At 35.8% G+C, this 20,349-nt stretch overlaps 2 protein-coding genes across 2 annotated transcripts; both read left to right on the forward strand.

Moving 5' to 3' along the window:
• The first annotated feature begins 539 nt into the window (after nucleotides 1-539).
• On the forward strand, nucleotides 540-2,486 carry LOC139899215 (uncharacterized protein At1g28695-like). The gene is made up of 3 exons (XM_071882039.1): nucleotides 540-850; nucleotides 932-1,309; nucleotides 1,935-2,486. Exons 1-3 carry the CDS (start codon nucleotides 704-706, stop codon nucleotides 2,424-2,426), a joined length of 1,017 nt encoding a protein of 338 aa, XP_071738140.1. The 5' UTR covers nucleotides 540-703; the 3' UTR covers nucleotides 2,427-2,486.
• Nucleotides 2,487-6,461: 3,975 nt separating this feature from the next.
• On the forward strand, nucleotides 6,462-8,066 carry LOC139902528 (xyloglucan galactosyltransferase MUR3-like). The gene has a single exon (XM_071885140.1). It carries the CDS (start codon nucleotides 6,462-6,464, stop codon nucleotides 8,064-8,066), a length of 1,605 nt encoding a protein of 534 aa, XP_071741241.1.
• The last annotated feature ends 12,283 nt before the right edge of the window (nucleotides 8,067-20,349 follow it).

Below are 20,349 nucleotides of genomic sequence, written 5' to 3' on the forward strand. Positions count from 1 at the left end.
ACTCTCTAGTCTTTTCTTTTCTTTCTTGAACCGCGATTGGAATCACTCGAGGAATGCAGACAGCTTGAGATCTCACTTCTAAAGCTTTCTTCTTAGCCATCAGGTTCCACACCAAGATCAAATGAGGGGCCACTAGTTGCATTTCTCATAGACTAAGGTTGGACCACTGCCGGAGAGAAAGGCCGACCCTATCAAAAACCCTTAGAATAGAGGAGGACTAAACCACCCGTTGCGATCATATTCCTTTTCGACTATGCCGATGCAGCGATAATAACCTCGCCCCCATCGCTGTCCGGGAGGAAACCTTGAAACCGCTCCAAGAGCACGGCCAAGTAAAACCCTATGACAGAGATGAAATTGTGTTTTTAATATGTAGCCAATGAGGGTCGAACTCCTGACCTCCCCGAAAAGAGATATGCCATCAACCGCTGGACCACATCACAACTTCGTCTCTAGTCAATTACAGTACTATGTAGTATTTACATCGAATTGTCTCAAATCAATTACTCCGTATTGATTAACAAATATATACAAATTATTACTACTCCATATTTATTATAAAGTCCAACATAAAGTACTCCCATCTGAACCCATCATTACAATTTCCGGCCAACAATAAACCGTTAAACTTTTTCCGGCCACCTCAAACCACCAACCCACTACCACCTAATCACATATATTTATAAAACTATCCATAGCAACCATGATTTCATCAAAACAAGCTGGAATCTCAAAATTTGGCCTTCCAACTCTATTTCTTACATGCTTATTATTAATCTATTATTATGTATCTAAAAATAGCCCATCCGTATCCGTAATCTCGATGAGTACTACCCCCTCATTATCCAATGTAAGCTTCATCTTTCACGTAATCTGTTTAATTAACTGAATACCAAATATTAAAGTTATCATTTTTATTATGTAATTACAGAATAACACATCGATTTATAGAGATGAGTTGGAAGAAGCATTAAAGGGAGCTTCAAATGTGAACAAAACTGTGATCATAGCCGTAGTGAACGAAGCATACATCGAGGGTGATAAATCGATGTTCGACATATTCTTAGACGGATTTTGGCTAGGTGAAGATACACGTGGATTAACGAATCATCTTTTGATCGTGGCCGTTGATCAAATTGCGTATGAACGATGTATGTTTCTTAAGTTACATTGTTACAGAGTGAAAACAAATGAAGATGATTTTGTTGGTGAGAAGGCCTTCATGTCTGAAGGCTTCTTAAAGATGATGTGGCTAAGAACCGCCTTTCTCAGAGATGTTCTTCGAAGAGGATACAACTTTATTTTTACGGTAACTCAATTTTTAAGTTAAGTTTTCACCAATGATTTTGGGGCTGTTTACTTTTTTCCGAATTTGCATTTGTTTCCATTGGACTCTTCTGATTCTATGTCTCCTAAAAACAGACTAAATTTCAGATTAAGTCGCAGATTAGTTGAAATAAAAACTATAATTTTACTTACCGAATTAAGAGATGTAAGAAACATATCATTAAGTCGAAAGTAAACAGGCCCGTTGACTTATAAGATGAATTGATTACGGAGTACTTGATTAATGGTTTTTAAAATGATTGACGTAATACATGTCATGTGTCATCCACATAGGCAACACCTCATAAATCAGATGAGGTGGTTGCCACGCTACCGGAATTTTGACCGGAAGAGATGATTATGCGTCATCATATATTACCTAAAATGAAAGTTTTACAATAATATGCATATATCGTTTATACTCAATTGAAATTTAACACTTTTATAAGGCGATGGTAAAAATTATATTGAGAAATTTTCCAGTATTTACATTTACAATATATTTATAATGTATGGATATCAAATATGTTGTGTAATTTCTTTAGTTCCAATCGCTATAATATAATAGTATATTGTAATTGTAATGTAATTGTGGGTTGAATTCATAGGATACGGATGTGGTATGGTTAAGGAATCCATTTCCACATCTAATGTTAAACGAAACCCTTGATCTTCAAGCTAGTGCACAATGGTTTAACGGAAATCAGTACTCATTGGATAACGAGATAAACACCGGTTTCTATATGATTAGATCGAATAACAAGACGATTGCGTTATTTGATGAATGGTATGAAAGAAGACATAATTCATCCGGGAAAAAAGAACAAGATATACTTAATGACTTGAAGTTTGAAGGAGCTTTTAAAAGGTTGGGAATCGAATTTAAAGTTTTGGACTCAAAATATGTTAGTACATTTTGTGATGATAGCAAAGATATCAAGGTTGTTTCAGTCTTTCATGCTGCTTGTTGTGGTACTATCAAAAATAAAGCTGCTGACTTGATAAAGGTTCTTCATGATTGGAAGAGAATTAAAGATCTCATAATCATCAATAAAACGATGGAATTTCAATGGTCTAAGCACTCTGCTTGTCTTCCTTGAGTTAGCTTCTATTTATTTTACAATATAATTTTGTCATCTGATCATATATGTAGAAATAGATAGATGTGGTATAAGCATGTTGCCATTGTAGGGAGTTACTTTCAATGTCAATGATTCACCACAAATCAAATACCAAATATTAAATAAAAGTGTAGTATATTATATGCCTCTTTGTGTGCCTCTAGTTCAACATGATTAAACAACTTTTGATTTTTAGTTATCAAAATCAATGAAGCCGAATTTATAATCAAGATACAGATATTGAAATATTTTTGTTTTTCAACAATATATATAGGTTGTTGATACCTAATTCCGTCCAACGGCTTATATCAATACATGACTAGAACTCTTTAGCGTGTTGTGGTGGATTGTCGAGTGATGTATACCCTCGGGACGGTTCCCTGCAGACCCGATCACGGTTTGAAACCGTGGCATGGCTTAATCAATCTTACGGAGCCAAAATGAGAATTGGTCCGTCTAGCGCTCTGCTGCTAAGTCTTCAAGTCTAGAGTGAGAAAGTACTATTTGAGAGAGAAAATGTGTTCTCTGCTACAGGAAAGCGCCGTCTGGCGTCGTGTCTAAATTCAATTTCAATTCTGTCGGAATTTCATTGAATTTCGTGAGCCAAACAGGGTCTAAGTGTCTGAAAAGTGATGACTTAGGTGTTGTATTTATATTTTATAGGCATAGTCGAATAGGAGGTCCTGGACATTCACAATAACGCTATCAAGCGTAGCGGGCCTGGCCCATAAAACTTGTTTAGCCTAAATACAAACTTCAAGTAAAATAAACACAATTACAAAGAAACAAGAGCTAGTAGCATTTTAAATTCCGTAAATATAAGTATATTAATAAATCTATCTAACATTAAATGCATTTACCTAGTCAACTTTAGTGCTCGCCGGAGTTCGGCGATCTGGCCGGACTTTTTGACAGGTGACTAGTGGACCTTTTTTGGGCCACACTAGTTTTAGGGTTTACGTGCCTGGTTGGTTTGGGACTTGTGTTGGCTTGGGCTTGTTTTCGGCTAGGTAGTTTGGGTTTTGAGTGGGCTTGTTCGGTGTTGTGGGCTTTAGGTTCGTTTGGCCCTTAGCGGTTTCGTTGGGTTTGATCTCGCTCGTTCCATCTTCCTCGTCGCCGGTTTCGGTTCGGAATGGTCCGGTGTTGTTGCCGCCTTAGTGACTTTAAGGTTGTTAATCGCCCAAAGATTGGTCTCCTGGAGTAGTTTTCTCGGTTGGTTCCCGATCTTCCGGATGGTAGGGCTTTGACAGGTTAGGGTTTCCGAGTTGATTGTTGTTGGGTTTGCTTGGTTGTGCTGACTAACGGGGTTATGATTTGGGTTGTTGGTTGATGCGGTCTCGAGGTGGGTGTTCTAGGGTTGTCCGGCGAGCGATTTGGTTCAATGTTATTTGTTTGGGGTTGATGCGGTTTGGTGGGTGGGCTCGTGGATTGTTGTTCATCGATGCTAACTTCGATTCAGGTGAGGACTTTTTTCAAGATTCGGTAGTCTATATGGCGGTTACCTCAAGGAAGCATCAGCTTCTGTTCATCGATTGTGGTTGTATCGGGGTGTTTTCTAGATTATTGTTGTACTAATGCAATTGTAATGAGTAAAGTCAAACAGATTCATATATGTCAATGTAACAACTCATGTAACGCTCTAGATCATCAGATCTATTTTTCTTTATTTATAATAATTCGTTTTTCGCCAAAAAACATTAAATAAAATAAAAAAAAAATTTAAATTTAAATTTGAATATTCTCATATCTGGATGCAGGCTCAAATATCAATCTCTCCCCACCATCTGAGAATCATATTTTTTTAATACGTAATATTAAATATTATTATATATTTTTATTATTATTTATATTAATATTAATATCAATTATTATTATTATTATTATTGGAAATGTTAAATGCAACCCTTAGACCCTCTTTGACCCCGCATGTTTGGGGGGGGGGTGTGTTGGCCAACACGCCACCTAGCACACCATAACAAGGCGTGCTGGTGTGTGTGTTGGTCCAAGTGCTTCAACATAGCACATGAAAAGTTTGCAACATGCCTGTATTTCCTCCCTTTTTGTAATTAGTTTTTATCTTATTTTTTACCCAACTTTCAATCAGATTTTAAGACATCACCCAACACGCCACTCAACACACCACCTCATTATTTACCAGTTTAACAACACGCTCATCAAGCACCCCACCCCACCCAGCAACACGCCCATCATCCCCTTCAGGGATAAAGATGGTCTTATAAATACCATATAAAGTAATTTCTTGTTTTTATCTAGAAGTGATCATTCCCTCGTCTTTAGTATATCGTCCACTATTTTTTGAATTGTTCAAAATTAATTGTTCAATTTCATAATAGATATGGATAAGAATAACGAAAATTTTTATTATGGCCTTAATATATACATACATGTAAAATGAAAAGTTAGATACAAAGCAGAGACGTCTCAATAATAGGGACTTTCATGTTCATTACTTGTGAAATGACCCGTGGAATTACGAGTTTGTTTGAACGAAATAGTTTAATGGTATATTTTAGGTATTAAGTGAATTTAAACGCTAAAGTCATTTAGTTTAATGACCCGATGGATTTCGACTAAGAAACTTCTCGTTGTTTTTACAAACACATTGATGTACTTAACTTGGTCAGAATAAATGAACTACATTTATTCTCTTACCATCATCTTTCAATTTTCATCACAAATACTATTTTTCTTGTCATAAAAGCTTACATTAGAACCTTTTATTGAGACGTGTATTTCACATACATATATAACGTAATTAATCTCGTAAAGAGAACTCATATTAAAATTTGAATAATAATAATATAATAATAATTAATGAGAGTGAATATTTTCTCGAAACATGAAATAAATAAATAAGTAGATTTAATTTAATTAGTCATTAATTAGATTAATGACATCACTTTAAAAGCTTAGATTGTTTTCTTTTTCTTTTTCATTTTTTCTTAACAAAAGAATTATTCTAATAATGACATCATCATTATAGAATTTTAATATAAACTATAGATATAAAAATGAGCCATGTAAACTTTAAATTCCTTATAAAGCTAAAATTTTTCATTACAAATAAACTAATATTTTAAACATATGATCTGTAAACTAGCTAATATCCGGTTGCACATTTCCCGGAGAAGCCTCTAATAAAAGGAATATGTTATGTTTGTAAGTTGACAAAAAATACATTGTAATAATGTCATTTTTTAAACTGCATGTTTCTGTTTAAGGACAATAAAATTGGGATGAGGAGAGTATGTCAGATTTAAATAGAAAAGTCGGTATCAAAAATGAATATTTATATAATTAATCAAAATGAGTTTATAGACATAAATATAATAAGCCTAAACATATTTCTAAGATCTATGTTTATTTTTTAATTATTATTATTATTTATATTAATATTAATTATTATTACTATTATCATTAATATTAAATAAATATTAATAATTTTTATAAACGGTGTGATTTTTGTTTTAAATTATTATTATTTTAAAATTTAATATTATTATTTAATTATGATAACTCCAAGTATAAATGTAAAAAACAATGTATATGTGATATGTTTATACAAATATAATTTAAATATAAATATGAATATGATATGATATATGGTTAAATATAGCATCTCCCTTATTTTATCAGTGGAATTCATTTTGAAGTTTGTTTCGAGCTAAACTTACGGAAAAATTAACAACTTACGGTAAGTATCACGCCCTAAGCATAAACGTGGCAAATAGTTACAGGCCACCGACACAATGAAAAAGTCATTAAACACACTTTTCGTATGATAATGCGCGTATCACGCTAACGCACACTTCATTTTATTCTTTTTATACCTTGGACTACACTACTACGTACTACCTTACATAATCAAATCACCTAATTAACTGATCTCCATTTGTTCCCAATCATAAACACTTTTTGATTTTGATTCAAACTAATTTGTGTCACTTTATAGTTCATTTGACATCCAATCAGTTGGCAGCTTGACACGTGTCAATGGAGAAAGGCAACTACATGTTTCAACAAACTCGTGTTTGTGTAGTACTAGTACTTTGTGTTCTGTTTTGGTTATACTTGTACTCTGATTTTGGTGTTCCCGAATTTGCTGTTAATCACGAGCTAAATAATGTGAAATCTGTCATTAATGTTTCTCGATCCGAAAACATGAAAACCGATAAGGTGTTTCCGTTCATGAAGGCAATGAAAAGTGCAGGGAATAAAAATGATCCATGTGGTGGAAAATATATTTATGTTTATGATCTTCCTTCAAGGTTTAATGATGATATGATGAAAGAATGTGGAAATATTAACAAATGGTTTGATATGTGTAAGTTTGTTAAGAATAATGGGCTTGGGCCCAAACTAGAAAGTAGTGATCTAGGTGTGTTTTCAGATAATGGTTGGTATGCCACAAATCAATTTACACTTGATGTTATTTTCAACAATCGAATGAAACAGTACGAATGCTTGACGAACGATTCGTCAATGGCTGCTGCAATTTTTGTCCCGTTTTACGCAGGGTTTGATGTTGCAAGGTATCTTTGGGGGTATAATATTTCTGTTAGAGACGCTGCGCCTCATGATCTTGTCGATTGGTTGCAAAAAAGAGACGAATGGAAGATAATGAACGGCCATGATCATTTTCTCGTTGGAGGACGAATCACTTGGGATTTTATAAGATTAACTGAAAACGAATCGGATTGGGGGAATAAGTTTTTGTTCTTACCGGCTGCAAGAAATATGTCGATGCTTCTTATTGAATCGAGCCCATGGCATTCAAACGATTTCGCTATTCCATATCCGACTTATTTTCATCCGTCTAAAGATTATGATGTTTTCGATTGGCAAGATAAAATGACGAAAATGGAGCGAAAATTGTTGTTTTGTTTCGCAGGTGCACCACGCCCAGGTAACCCTAAATCTATTAGATCACGTTTAATCAAGCAATGCAATAATTCACGTGTCGCGAAGTTACTAGAATGTGGAGTTGGGGAAACTAAGTGTCATTCGCCTAGCAGTATTATGAAAATGTTTCAAAGTTCGGTTTTTTGTTTACAACCTCAAGGTGATTCGTATGCACGAAGATCAGCTTTTGATTCGATTTTGGATGGTTGTATACCCGTATTCTTTCATCCAGGTTCTTTTTACACGCAATACACTTGGCATATACCGAAAAACTATACAAAATATTCGGTTTTTATTCCAGAGGATGATATTCGTAAGAATGTAAGTATAGAACAACGTTTAAGTCAAATTGATCCCGAGAAGGTTAACTTGATGAGAATGGAGGTTATAAATTTGATACCGAGATTGATATATGCTGATCCACGTTCCAAATTGGAGAGTTTAAAAGATGCATTTGATGTATCGGTGGAAGCAATTATCGACAAGGTGACGAAAATGAGACAAGATATGATTGATGGCCGCACGAATGATGAGTTTGTTGAAGAGCTTAGTTGGAAGTATTCGTTATTAGAGGAAGGCGAGTATTTAGGAGTTCACGAATGGGATCCGTTTTTCGCTAAAGAAAAACCGAACAATGGTGATGCAAGTTCGGATATGTTAACAGCAAACACAACAAAGAATACTACGATCAACTAGCAAAAAGATCAGCCTTAACAAACATGAATGGAGGTTAATTTGTGTATTTTTTATTTTATTTTATTTTTTAAAAATTTTTTATTATAGTTTTAGCTGTAGAATATTCATGATTATATTATATTCTTGAGTTATTTAGGGTTGATTTTGGGATATAAATTTACTTATACTCAGATAATTATGGTTCACAGTTCCCACTTGCATCAATTTATCTTCCAAATTTGAGAAGGTAAAAGATGAGAGTTTCAATGTTCACTTTTCTGGTTAACCAAGGAAACCCTCCTATGAATGAATACATTGGCTCCCCATAGAAGGTAAAACCTCGGGTAATCAAGCCTCCTGAGTGTAACATCCCGCCTTTTTCCGTTAAATTTATTTTTAACACCGTCTTTTTTTAAATAATACCTTTCGTTATTTAAATTCGTAGTTTCCGTTGACTAACGTTCATAATAATTCCGTCATTTAATTACAACATCTCTCGTTAACTTGCGTTTTAAAAATATTCGATCGGTTAAATCCCGCACCCGCTTTGAAACTCGAGGGACCGGAGTTGCCAAATGGGCAAACTAGTTGACTAGGTCAACTAGTCAACCCATTTTTCCACCATTCATTCATTCCATCATCTCCCTCATCTCTTTTCTCTCCATCTCAAGAACACACACACAAACCCATTCCATTCATTCATCATCTAAATTCAATCTTGGAAGCTCACAACAAATCCGATTACATATTTGGAATCCTCTCTTCATCCTCTACAATTTGATACCAACTTCATCTCGTTTGGGTAACATTTCTAAAACTCTAGATTTCTCTAAATTCGTGTTTTTGATTTGAAATGGTGTTAATTAGTGTCTATGGCTCGTGTCTAGCATGAATATATGATTTACTTGCTCGATTTGTTGTTTTGAGTAACTAGTTTGAACATTTGAAATGGGTTTGCTTAATCTTGCATTTTGGAAGATTAAATGTTGTTTGATTGTTAAAGTTCATGTTTTAATTGTGTTACTAGTATCACTAGCTTCGTTTTGATGCGTAGGTTGATTAAGAAAACTTCAAACACATGATTATTGATTTTTGTGAATTTTGGTTAGGGTTTGATAGACTTTGAAATGAACTTTTGATGCGTTGAATGCTTGTTAATGTTGTTAGTAAGTGTTTAGATGCATTGTATGCTTAATTACCTTCGGAACGGCATATCGTATGTGTAAATTGGATTCCCGAATCATAAAATACGTTTTACGAACTTGAAACTTTGAAAATAAACCCTTCTTGATCAATTGACGAGTTTTCGGTTATTGTAATTGATGTTTTTGCTTGTGAAAGGTAGTTAATTGTATTCCTTGTCAAAAGAGCTTTCCAATGATATAAGATGCGTATTCTAAGTGTTTACGGTTTGCGTTTTGTGCTAAATTGAATTTTGGATCAAGACTTGAACTTTTGAAACTGACCAGGCACCAGACCACGTTATTTGTCGCGGCGCGACACCTCTGGCCGCGGCGCGGCAATAGCCGTGTTTGGGTTCTGACCTACTTTGTCAAATTTCGAAAAATGTTTGCTATGCTACGCACCTCCGATTAACATGTAACTTGGCCAACATGCTCATATATGACTTCTAAGCTTAGAAAAATAGTTTGGGACCCGACCCGAACGTGTTGACTTTTTCGTTGACTTTGACCAAGTTTGACTTTTAGTCAAACTTAACAAAACACTTATACAATCGTTCTAATCTTATTTTATACTTGATTCTTGCATGAAACTTGACAACGTGATTCACATGCTATACTATTCGAGTCATAACGAGCCATAGGACTAATTGAACACATTTCACCCGACCTTGTGTCGTAACCGGTTAATTGACACAACTTACTTGTTTAGGTCAAGGCTAAGCAACTTTCATGCATACGTTACTTTGTGAAGTACTTTTATACTCGTGCACTCGAGGTGAGATCATAGTTCCACCTTTTCAACAACTTTTTATACTTTAAATTGTGGGCTGAGAAACATATACTTTGTCGCATTTTGTACTACTTACTTTTATACTTTGAACACAAGTACGATGAAACAAACATTCCACAGCGAGTTAGAACAAAAATCCTCAATTCGATTATCATTAGTTACACTTGCAGGGTGTAAGCGAGAACTTATATTGTGTGGCCATACGGGTTTGACAAACCCTCATTACGGACGGTTCGCTACCGTCTACGGATGAAATATATTTTCGAGAAACAGTGTATGTTCTAACACTATTGTGATGGGGTTCTATGGAAGGAAACGTTAAGTCTTGATAATTGGGTGCTCGCGAACAATACTTTTGGAATGCAAACGATTTTGAAAATCAACTATGGGAATACTAAATCTTGTGGTTCAAAAACAACGTTTACAAATACACCTATGATTTCACCAACGTTTTTCGTTGACAGTTTTCTATATGTTTCTCAGGTTCATACTCGGCTACTTGATACATGCTTCCGCACTCTTTGATTACTTGATTGGAGTCAACCATGCATGCATACGCTAGGGATAGCACTTTTGGATTCAAACTTTTGTTTACATACTTACGCTATTTATAGCAACTGTATTTTTAAACTAATTATGTCGCAAGTTATTTCATTTATACTTTATGACCTTTGTAAACTTAGACTTGTTGTCGAACGGTTTTGTAAACTAAACTTGCAAGTCTTGTACCTTTCAAATGAATGCGACATAATTTTGGTCAAACGAGTCTCATATAGGGACTACGACCACGCAACGGGACCTAAGTTAACGGCGCCGTCAATAACGGTTTTGGTCGGGTCGTTACAAGTGGTATCAGAGCGTTGGTTGTAGGGAACTAGGATATGCATTAGTGTGTCTGACAGAGTCGTTAGGACGCATTAGTGAATCTGGACTACAACCGGATAGTTAGCCATTGCATTCTGACATACATTTGCTATAGATAGCACTTACTTGACTACTTGTGCATTATACTTGAATCATTCTTAGGCAAACTTCTTAATGGTACCAAGTTTTCATCTTACGAACTCGTATTCCGCCACTTTTTGGTAACACACGTAAATTCATGATTCATACACGTATGGATGACGACGACTTCATTAGTCACACTTGTTCGGGAACTCTGTCTCCCGGATTGTTATTTGCCACCGTTTCAACTTACTATCGGTTTCCCACTGGTGTTTCTTACTATCTACTTTTTGGTGTTACTACCATCACTACTCTAGGTGAGTATCGTCATCAACATTTATCACTACGGTTGTGTACTATTCGTTATCATGATTCGTTACACTTCTCGTACCGAAATACATTATCGTTTGGCTTACACTGCATTGACGTGAACAATCATTTATACACTTCCCTCGGGAAACGCACCTTCAGAGTTGCACTAATTCTTTCGATTAAATACGAGTCATGTTGGTGATGTCACTAAGCTTTGTTCATTTTAAAACTTCACGATTACACGAACCTGAATCTATGGAGTGATGTGGGGATTGAGGTATGAGTTATCGTAATATAACGACACTCGATCAACGTGGTTATATTATGGTAAGTCATACCAAAGTTCTAATGACACGTGATGGTGGTTGGACTCGATCAACCTAATCACCACCATGTGCCATGTACATGACTTCATCCTTTCATGTTTGGACATCTGAAAACTCCGAAAGTACTGACAACAACCATACCGGGGACACACCTTCGAATATTGTCGAACCATATTTATGCTTCCGAATGAATGACGAATTCTTTCAACTTCAAACATACGTTATACATGAATACTATCTCGTCCTCGCACAGTCTTATTGATTAACTACAATTTACTCGTTATGCTCGCATCGAGGCGGAAACTTCTCTCGCCTTACACTCGTAATTCTGGTTCAGGAAATCTTTTATTTTAAATTATCAATGGAGAGAGACTCTTCACGTTATACTAGTATTCGCCTCGAGGGTGAATAGTCTCGACGAACGTATTTGGAAACCGATAAATCTTCCGCGGCGCGAAATTCTTGAGAAACAGAAACTTGTTCCAACAAGCATTTTCACGTCCTAACAAACTCTTTCAAATATACCTTAAAGAGATGTACTTCGTTTCGGATCGAGATCCTCGTTTCACTTCTAGATTTCGGAGTGCCTTACAAAAAGTCTCGGGACCACGCTTAACACATGAGTACAACACATCAACCACAACCCGACGGACCGAGCAAACATACGATTCAAACCTTGGAAACCGTAATACGAATTTGTGTTATCAACTTCAAATTTACTTGAGAAAAGTTTTTGCCTTTAACCAAATTCTCTTACAACGATGGTTATCATTCAAGTCTTAACGTCACACTTTTCGAGGACCAGTATAGCCGTAATTGTCGTTTTCTTAAATTGTTGAACCGAAGTAGGTGACAAGCGAACCACCGGACCCGAAATCATTCATGAAACAACCGGAAAATTTTTCAATTCCAAGAAAGGCTCAAGGCGGATCGTAGTCGCCAAAAGAACTATGCCGATGTTAGACGTGAACCTCTCGAATTCCAAGTGGGTAACCGCGTAACGTTAAAGTCGCACCTTGAAAAGGTGTAATCCGTTTCGGGAAACGTAGATAGCTAAATCCGCGATATTTTTAGTCCTTTTAAAATCCTGGGGCGTTTTGGACCCGTTACTAGCCGTTTAGATTTTTCAACTCATTCGAGTCTCCGTTCATCCTAAATTCTACGTATCAAACTTAAAGGCGTGTCTTGCGAAACAAGAACTTGTTATCCTCTTCGATGAACTTACTATCAACGATAAACTCCACCTCATAGGAGGACCGATTGAAACTATAAATCGTGAAACCAAACTTTAAACCAACGTAAAAACCCCGACTGTCAAAGTTCGTTGAAATGCCCAAGGAAGTACCTTCACTCATTCGTAGAATTGGCAACACAAGATCTCGAGGAAGAAACAACGACTACTACTTCCAACTAAATTTCGGGACGAAATTTCTTTTAAGGTGTAGGTAATGTAACATCCCGCCTTTTTCCGTTAAATTTATTTTTAACACCGTCTTTTTTTAAATAATACCTTTCGTTATTTAAATTCGTAGTTTCCGTTGACTAACGTTCATAATAATTCCGTCATTTAATTACAACATCTCTCGTTAACTTGCGTTTTAAAAATATTCGATCGGTTAAATCCCGCACCCGCTTTGAAACTCGAGGGACCGGAGTTGCCAAATGGGCAAACTAGTTGACTAGGTCAACTAGTCAACCCATTTTTCCACCATTCATTCATTCCATCATCTCCCTCATCTCTTTTCTCTCCATCTCAAGAACACACACACAAACCCATTCCATTCATTCATCATCTAAATTCAATCTTGGAAGCTCACAACAAATCCGATTACATATTTGGAATCCTCTCTTCATCCTCTACAATTTGATACCAACTTCATCTCGTTTGGGTAACATTTCTAAAACTCTAGATTTCTCTAAATTCGTGTTTTTGATTTGAAATGGTGTTAGTTAGTGTCTATGGCTCGTGTCTAGCATGAATATATGATTTACTTGCTCGATTTGTTGTTTTGAGTAACTAGTTTGAACATTTGAAATGGGTTTGCTTAATCTTGCATTTTGGAAGATTAAATGTTGTTTGATTGTTAAAGTTCATGTTTTAATTGTGTTACTAGTATCACTAGCTTCGTTTTGATGCGTAGGTTGATTAAGAAAACTTCAAACACATGATTATTGATTTTTGTGAATTTTGGTTAGGGTTTGATAGACTTTGAAATGAACTTTTGATGCGTTGAATGCTTGTTAATGTTGTTAGTAAGTGTTTAGATGCATTGTATGCTTAATTACCTTCGGAACGGCATATCGTATGTGTAAATTGGATTCCCGAATCATAAAATACGTTTTACGAACTTGAAACTTTGAAAATAAACCCTTCTTGATCAATTGACGAGTTTTCAGTTATTGTAATTGATGTTTTTACTTGTGAAAGGTAGTTAATTGTATTCCTTGTCAAAATAGCTTTCCAATGATATAAGATGCGTATTCTAAGTGTTTACGGTTTGCGTTTTGTGCTAAATTGAATTTTGGATCAAGACTTGAACTTTTGAAACTGACCAGGCACCAGACCACGTTATTTGTCGCGGCGCGACACCTCTGGCCGCGGCGCGGCAATAGCCGTGTTTGGGTTCTGACCTACTTTGTCAAATTTCGAAAAATGTTTGCTATGCTACGCACCTCCGATTAACATGTAACTTGGCCAACATGCTCATATATGACTTCTGAGCTTAGAAAAATAGTTTGGGACCCGACCCGAACGTGTTGACTTTTTCGTTGACTTTGACCAAGTTTGACTTTTAGTCAAACTTAACAAAACACTTATACAATCGTTCTAATCTTATTTTATACTTGATTCTTGCATGAAACTTGACAACGTGATTCACATGCTATACTATTCGAGTCATAACGAGCCATAGGACTAATTGAACACATTTCACCCGACCTTGTGTCGTAACCGGTTAATTGACACAACTTACTTGTTTAGGTCAAGGCTAAGCAACTTTCATGCATACGTTACTTTGTGAAGTACTTTTATACTCGTGCACTCGAGGTGAGATCATAGTTCCACCTTTTCAACAACTTCTTATACTTTAAATTGTGGGCTGAGAAACATATACTTTGTCGCATTTTGTACTACTTACTTTTATAATTTGAACACAAGTACGATGAAACAAACATTCCACAGCGAGTTAGAACAAAAATCCTCAATTCGATTATCATTAGTTACACTTGCAGGGTGTAAGCGAGAACTTATATTGTGTGGCCATACGGGTTTGACAAACCCTCATTACGGACGGTTCGCTACCGTCTACGGATGAAATATATTTTCGAGAAACAGTGTATGTTCTAACACTATTCTGATGGGGTTCTATGGAAGGAAACGTTAAGTCTTGATAATTGGGTGCTCGCGAACAATACTTTTGGAATGCAAACGATTTTGAAAATCAACTATGGGAATACTAAATCTTGTGGTTCAAAAACAACGTTTACAAATACACCTATGATTTCACCAACGTTTTTCGTTGACAGTTTTCTATATGTTTCTCAGGTTCATACTCGGCTACTTGATACATGCTTCCGCACTCTTTGATTACTTGATTGGAGTCAACCATGCATGCATACGCTAGGGATAGCACTTTTGGATTCAAACTTTTGTTTACATACTTACGCTATTTATAGCAACTGTATTTTTAAACTAATTATGTCGCAAGTTATTTCATTTATACTTTATGACCTTTGTAAACTTAGACTTGTTGTCGAACGGTTTTGTAAACTAAACTTGCAAGTCTTGTACCTTTCAAATGAATGCGACATAATTTTGGTCAAACGAGTCTCATATAGGGACTACGACCACGCAACGGGACCTAAGTTAACGGCGCCGTCAATAACGGTTTTGGTCGGGTCGTTACACTGAGCGCGAGATCTGGTACCGGGTGAATTGTGCATTATGCGCACCCTCTAGTCACACTCCCTTTTTGAACAATTTGGCATAGTCAGGAATTGAACCCGGGTGAATGGTTCCAATGTTCACTTTTCATTATATATATATATTTATTATTTATAATATTTAAATAAAAGTTTAGTTTTAAAAATTGAATATCAATTGTACGTTGTTATGTAGATGATTAGCTGATACAACCACTCGATTGTCTACTTCTAAATAAACGTAATTGATTGGTGTACGAACTAATAAAGATCTTTATATATGAGCTCTTTTACTGCTGGGGAGGCGAAAACATCAAATTTAACTTGCACTTTCAAAAAAAAACTAGTTTAAGATCCGGGAATTCGCGGGATTTTTTTAAGTGTTAAATCAAATTTCTATTTGTTCCATATATAGTACGTAGTATTTTATATAGTATTTGTTAGGTTGATTAGGAATCAAAACAATATTAGAAATAATGATGTATTAATATTGCAAAAACCAAATAACAGACATAGCACTTTTATTCATGTTTAAATCATTTTGATTAGTATAGTATTTAAGCTTGTGGTTGCAGGAGACGAAGTACCAATACCTGAAGTGTTAAGATTTGTTAAAAAAAAAAAAAATAAACATATAAGAAGTTTGTAGTATTAGACCACGAATCAAATAAAAAAAATATATGTTATTATTCTTCAGTAGTTTAACATATGTTGATTACCCGAGGTTTTACCTTCTATGGGGAAGCCAATATGCTCGTTCATAGGAGGGTTTCCTCACTTAAAAAAAAGCATTATTAATTCGAATTATATAGCTAAAAGATTATGCTAAGTAATAATCGAACCAATGCATACAGTCAAATCAAATAGTCATTATATAAATGTTAAAGATTATTGAAGCAAATCTATTTCTTATAAATGTTAAAGATTATTGAAGCAAATCTATTTCTTTTTTCTTTTAAACATTATAAGAGGTTATTAAAAATACTTGATGCTATAAGTCTATTGAAGATGTAGGCGCTGTTTGTTTTTGTGTGATTATATGATGCGCATTTTCTAAAATGTTTTGACCGAATTGATTGACCTGAAAAAAACATTAACATTAGTTACATATAGGAAGTCAAAACTATACATAAAAGTGAATGTTGTGGACACTTTTGAATTGCACAGGAAGGGACATAGTTAGGGAGCACATCACAGTAGTCGGTCATATGTGATATATTTTGACCACTTTTAACCTGCATTTTCTTGCATCATTTTCATATGTAAAACAATATGGTACTTGTCTATAAACGCATTGATGAAATACGCATACTAACATCTCATAAGAAAAGTTTTGCATATAGTCAATGGCGGAGCTTGAAGGAATACTTTGTGGGGGGGGGGGGGGGGGGGGGGGGGGGGGGGAGATTATCCAAGTGTAAATGAGTAAACGAATAATATTGAAACTACCCTAAAAGTAGGGTCTTAAGTTGTTCATTTGGGAAAAAGAGAGAATGGGGTGTGTGAGAGAGAATGTAAGGAGAGAGAGAGAAACAAAACTAGGTCATGGCGGAGCAAGTGAGATGCGAAATCGATACAACGGTAGACTTCAAGATCGGTTCACTAGGCTATTCGGAATCCATTTGACGTCGTTCATGTTTTTTAACTTCCCGGAAAGTTGGAAAGTGGAAGACTTATGGAAAACTTTCAAAGATTTCGGTGACATTAGGGATGTGTATCTGGTGGAAAAACGACTACGAAACGGGCATAGATTTGCCTTCGCAAGATTTGGAAATGTTCATTGTGTTGATCAACTCCTATTGGTACTAGAGAAGATCAAATTCAATGGAGCCTCAATAAGAATCTTCAAAGCAAAAGATAGGGTTGAGGTTATTAACCAAAACTTCCCCAACCTGAAATCAAAGACTGAAAACCGGCAACAGTTCCAACCCTATGGCAATGCATATAGAGATGACAGACAGTTTTGTGAAGTGGTGAGAAACCAAAAAGAAGACTTACGGGAGAAGTTAAATAAACAAAAAGATGGAGATCGTAGGGAAAAGCTTGGAAGACAAAGAAGTGTTAATGTGAAACCCAGAGAAGAAAGCGTGTTTTATACTGACGAAAGAACAATTGAAGTAAAAGAAAGGGTAAACAACCTCAACGAAAAATCTGTCATCTGTGAACTAAAAGATGTTGAAACATTCTTTACTTTTGAAGATCTGTGCAGAATTGAAGGGTTACAATACTCCTCTATTAATATTTGGGAGGAATGGAAGTGCTTGTTGTTCTCGATTCGTCTGAAACTGCTAGTAACCTTATCAGAAACGAACAACATGCAATTCACAAATGGTGCAAGTCTATACGCGTTCTTAATGAAAAGCACATGTCACCAGGAAAATTAGTTTGGGTTAACATTATGGGCATACCAGTAACCCTATGGAACGAAACAACGTTCAAAGACATCGCTGGTTGGTGGGGAAGAATTATCTCAATGGAAAACTGTAGTGTAGAAGAAGAAAATCAAAACCTACATACTGGTAGTGTCTTAGTTCATGTGCGAAATAACACTCTTAACATTAATGGTTGGGTCAAGTTAACGGATGATAATGGTGTTCACTATGTTAGTGTTAAAGAAGACTTATCCAGGGTGGTTCAATTCGAGTTTATTTCATGTGAAAAGCAGGATTATGCTAAAACGGAAAGTTCAAATTCAGACGACGAGTTTATTGATGATACTTTTGAAAATCCAGAGTATGAAGAAGAGGCACTTTTTAACCTAGACAAAGACGATGATCAGGTTCAGAAAGAAGATGAGCTGCAAAAATCCTTCAACACGCCGGTAAAAGAACAAAATTTCGGCAATAGTGATCGGAACGTTAGATCTCAGGCACGGGAGGATGAAGAATCGGTATGTGGGGACCTGGAAAATCTTTTCCATGAAAGTAATTATTATGTTCGCACTGAGAATAACAAAAGTCCACGCATAATGGCACAAAGTCCCAATAATTCTTTTAATGAAAGATCATGTTCCAATGCAATCCCTAATAATGATTGTGTTCCTAGAGTGGTTGAGTGTAATGTTCAAGATAACAAAGCTGATCCTAATTGCAATTTAAAAGAAGATGGGTCCACCAAAAAAGATACGGATCTCAATGAATTGGGCCATAATAAAAGTCCAGTTATACAAGACCCAATTGAGCCCAACAATCCTGAATTGACTATAAATGATGACTTTGAAGGGGTTCATGAAGAGTCAAAGAGCCCAACAATAGTCCAGGATAGTCTTAATGGGTCTGATGTTAATTCGGACTGTGAGAAAAATGAACCAAAAATTGAGAAATTCAGGAAGAAAGATAACAAGCCAATAAAACTTAAAGAAAAGAAAAAAACCCTTGAGAAACCTTCTGCGAAATCAAAGTCAAACTGTAACACAAAAAGAGAACCAAAAGGAAAGGGACATGGCGATACTCGAAGAGATCAAAATGAACAGAAACGAGACTGTTGTTGGTCTTCTATCCGGAGGTGGAAATCTTCCTCTAGAATGATGAACATCAAGAACACTGCGAGGAAAGTTAATCAAGATTCCAATCCAATTAGATCGAGATGCACCTCGTGTGCTCAATATGGCAGTCAACGGAGTAATTCCTCAGTCAAAGAAAGCTCGGATAGTAGAAACACTGTCTCAAAAGTCTCATTCGATGCCACATCAGGTTCTTACTTCCCAATTAATAATGATGAGCTACATGATTTTGGTTGTAAATTAGGGTTAAAGTGGCAGAAGAAACCATCTGCCCATTAATATGGTTGAATTGTCTTTCGTCTCCAATTCTTTTAATAATGAAGATAATTTCATATAACATACGTAGTTTTGGTGTCGGGATAGATAGCAAGTTTGGTCCTACAAAGAATTTGAACCCAAAAAAAAACCTTCGTTTTTAGCTCTACAAGAAACTAAACTACATCAGGTAGATAATAATTGGGTTTTTTTGTTGTGGGGTAATCCAGACTGCGAATTTATTCAACGTGAGATGGTTGGGAAATCGGGCGGGCAGTTGCTGATTTGGGATAAATAAGACTTTGAAGCTACTGATGTAATTAATGTTGAGCATGTAATTGGTACTAGGGGTAAGTGGAAGAGCAACGGTAAGTGTATTAACGTTTTGAATGTGTATGGCCCTCATGAGGATAGTAAGAAAAAGAAATTGTGGGATTCGCTGAGTAGTATATTGGATGATAATGAAGTATGGGTTTTATGTGGTGACTTCAATGAGGTCAGGGATGAAACGGAACGATTAAATTGTGAATTTGTCAAGAATAGAGTAAGATGGTTTAATGATTTCATTAGCTCTAATAACTTGATGGATATTCCAATGGGTGGTAGAACTTTTACACGTATTAGCGATGATGGAGTCAAGTATAGCAAGTTAGATCGATTCCTTGTTACTGGAAATTTTCATACCGTATGGAACAATCTGTCATCGATTGCACTGGATCGTACAAAATCAGATCACTGTCCGATTATGTTAAAGGATGGTGAAAAAGATTTTGGTCCCAAACCTGTGAAAATATTCGATGCATGGATACAAGATGAAGGGGCTGAAAAAATAATTAAAGATGCATGGCTCGAAAACAGTTCCATTGGGATCAGAAAAGATAGTAGGTTCATGAAGAAACTTAAATATGTCAAATCTTCATTACGTGTCTGGAGTGAAGAAAAATTCGGGAAGATAGATGCTGAAATAGAAAATCACAAAAACGCTGCTGATGCACTCGAATTAAAAGCTGAGCAGATACCGCTAAACGATTCTGAAGTTGCATAATGGAAAAATCAAAGGAAGCTATGG

The sequence above is a fragment of the Rutidosis leptorrhynchoides genome, chromosome 3 (genome assembly GCF_046630445.1).
Source record: "Rutidosis leptorrhynchoides isolate AG116_Rl617_1_P2 chromosome 3, CSIRO_AGI_Rlap_v1, whole genome shotgun sequence".
NCBI classification, from domain to species: domain Eukaryota; kingdom Viridiplantae; phylum Streptophyta; class Magnoliopsida; order Asterales; family Asteraceae; genus Rutidosis; species Rutidosis leptorrhynchoides.

Excerpts from the sequence above, each read along its gene's own strand:
- LOC139902528 (XM_071885140.1), top strand. The coding sequence starts at position 6,462 with ATGGAGAAAGGCAACTACATGTTTCAACAAACTCGTGTTTGTGTAGTA.
- LOC139899215 (XM_071882039.1), top strand. The coding sequence starts at position 704 with ATGATTTCATCAAAACAAGCTGGAATCTCAAAATTTGGCCTTCCAACT. Across the intron at positions 851-931 it reads CTACCCCCTCATTATCCAAT|AATAACACATCGATTTATAG; the intron begins GTAAGCTTCATC and ends ATGTAATTACAG. Across the intron at positions 1,310-1,934 it reads GATACAACTTTATTTTTACG|GATACGGATGTGGTATGGTT; the intron begins GTAACTCAATTT and ends TTGAATTCATAG.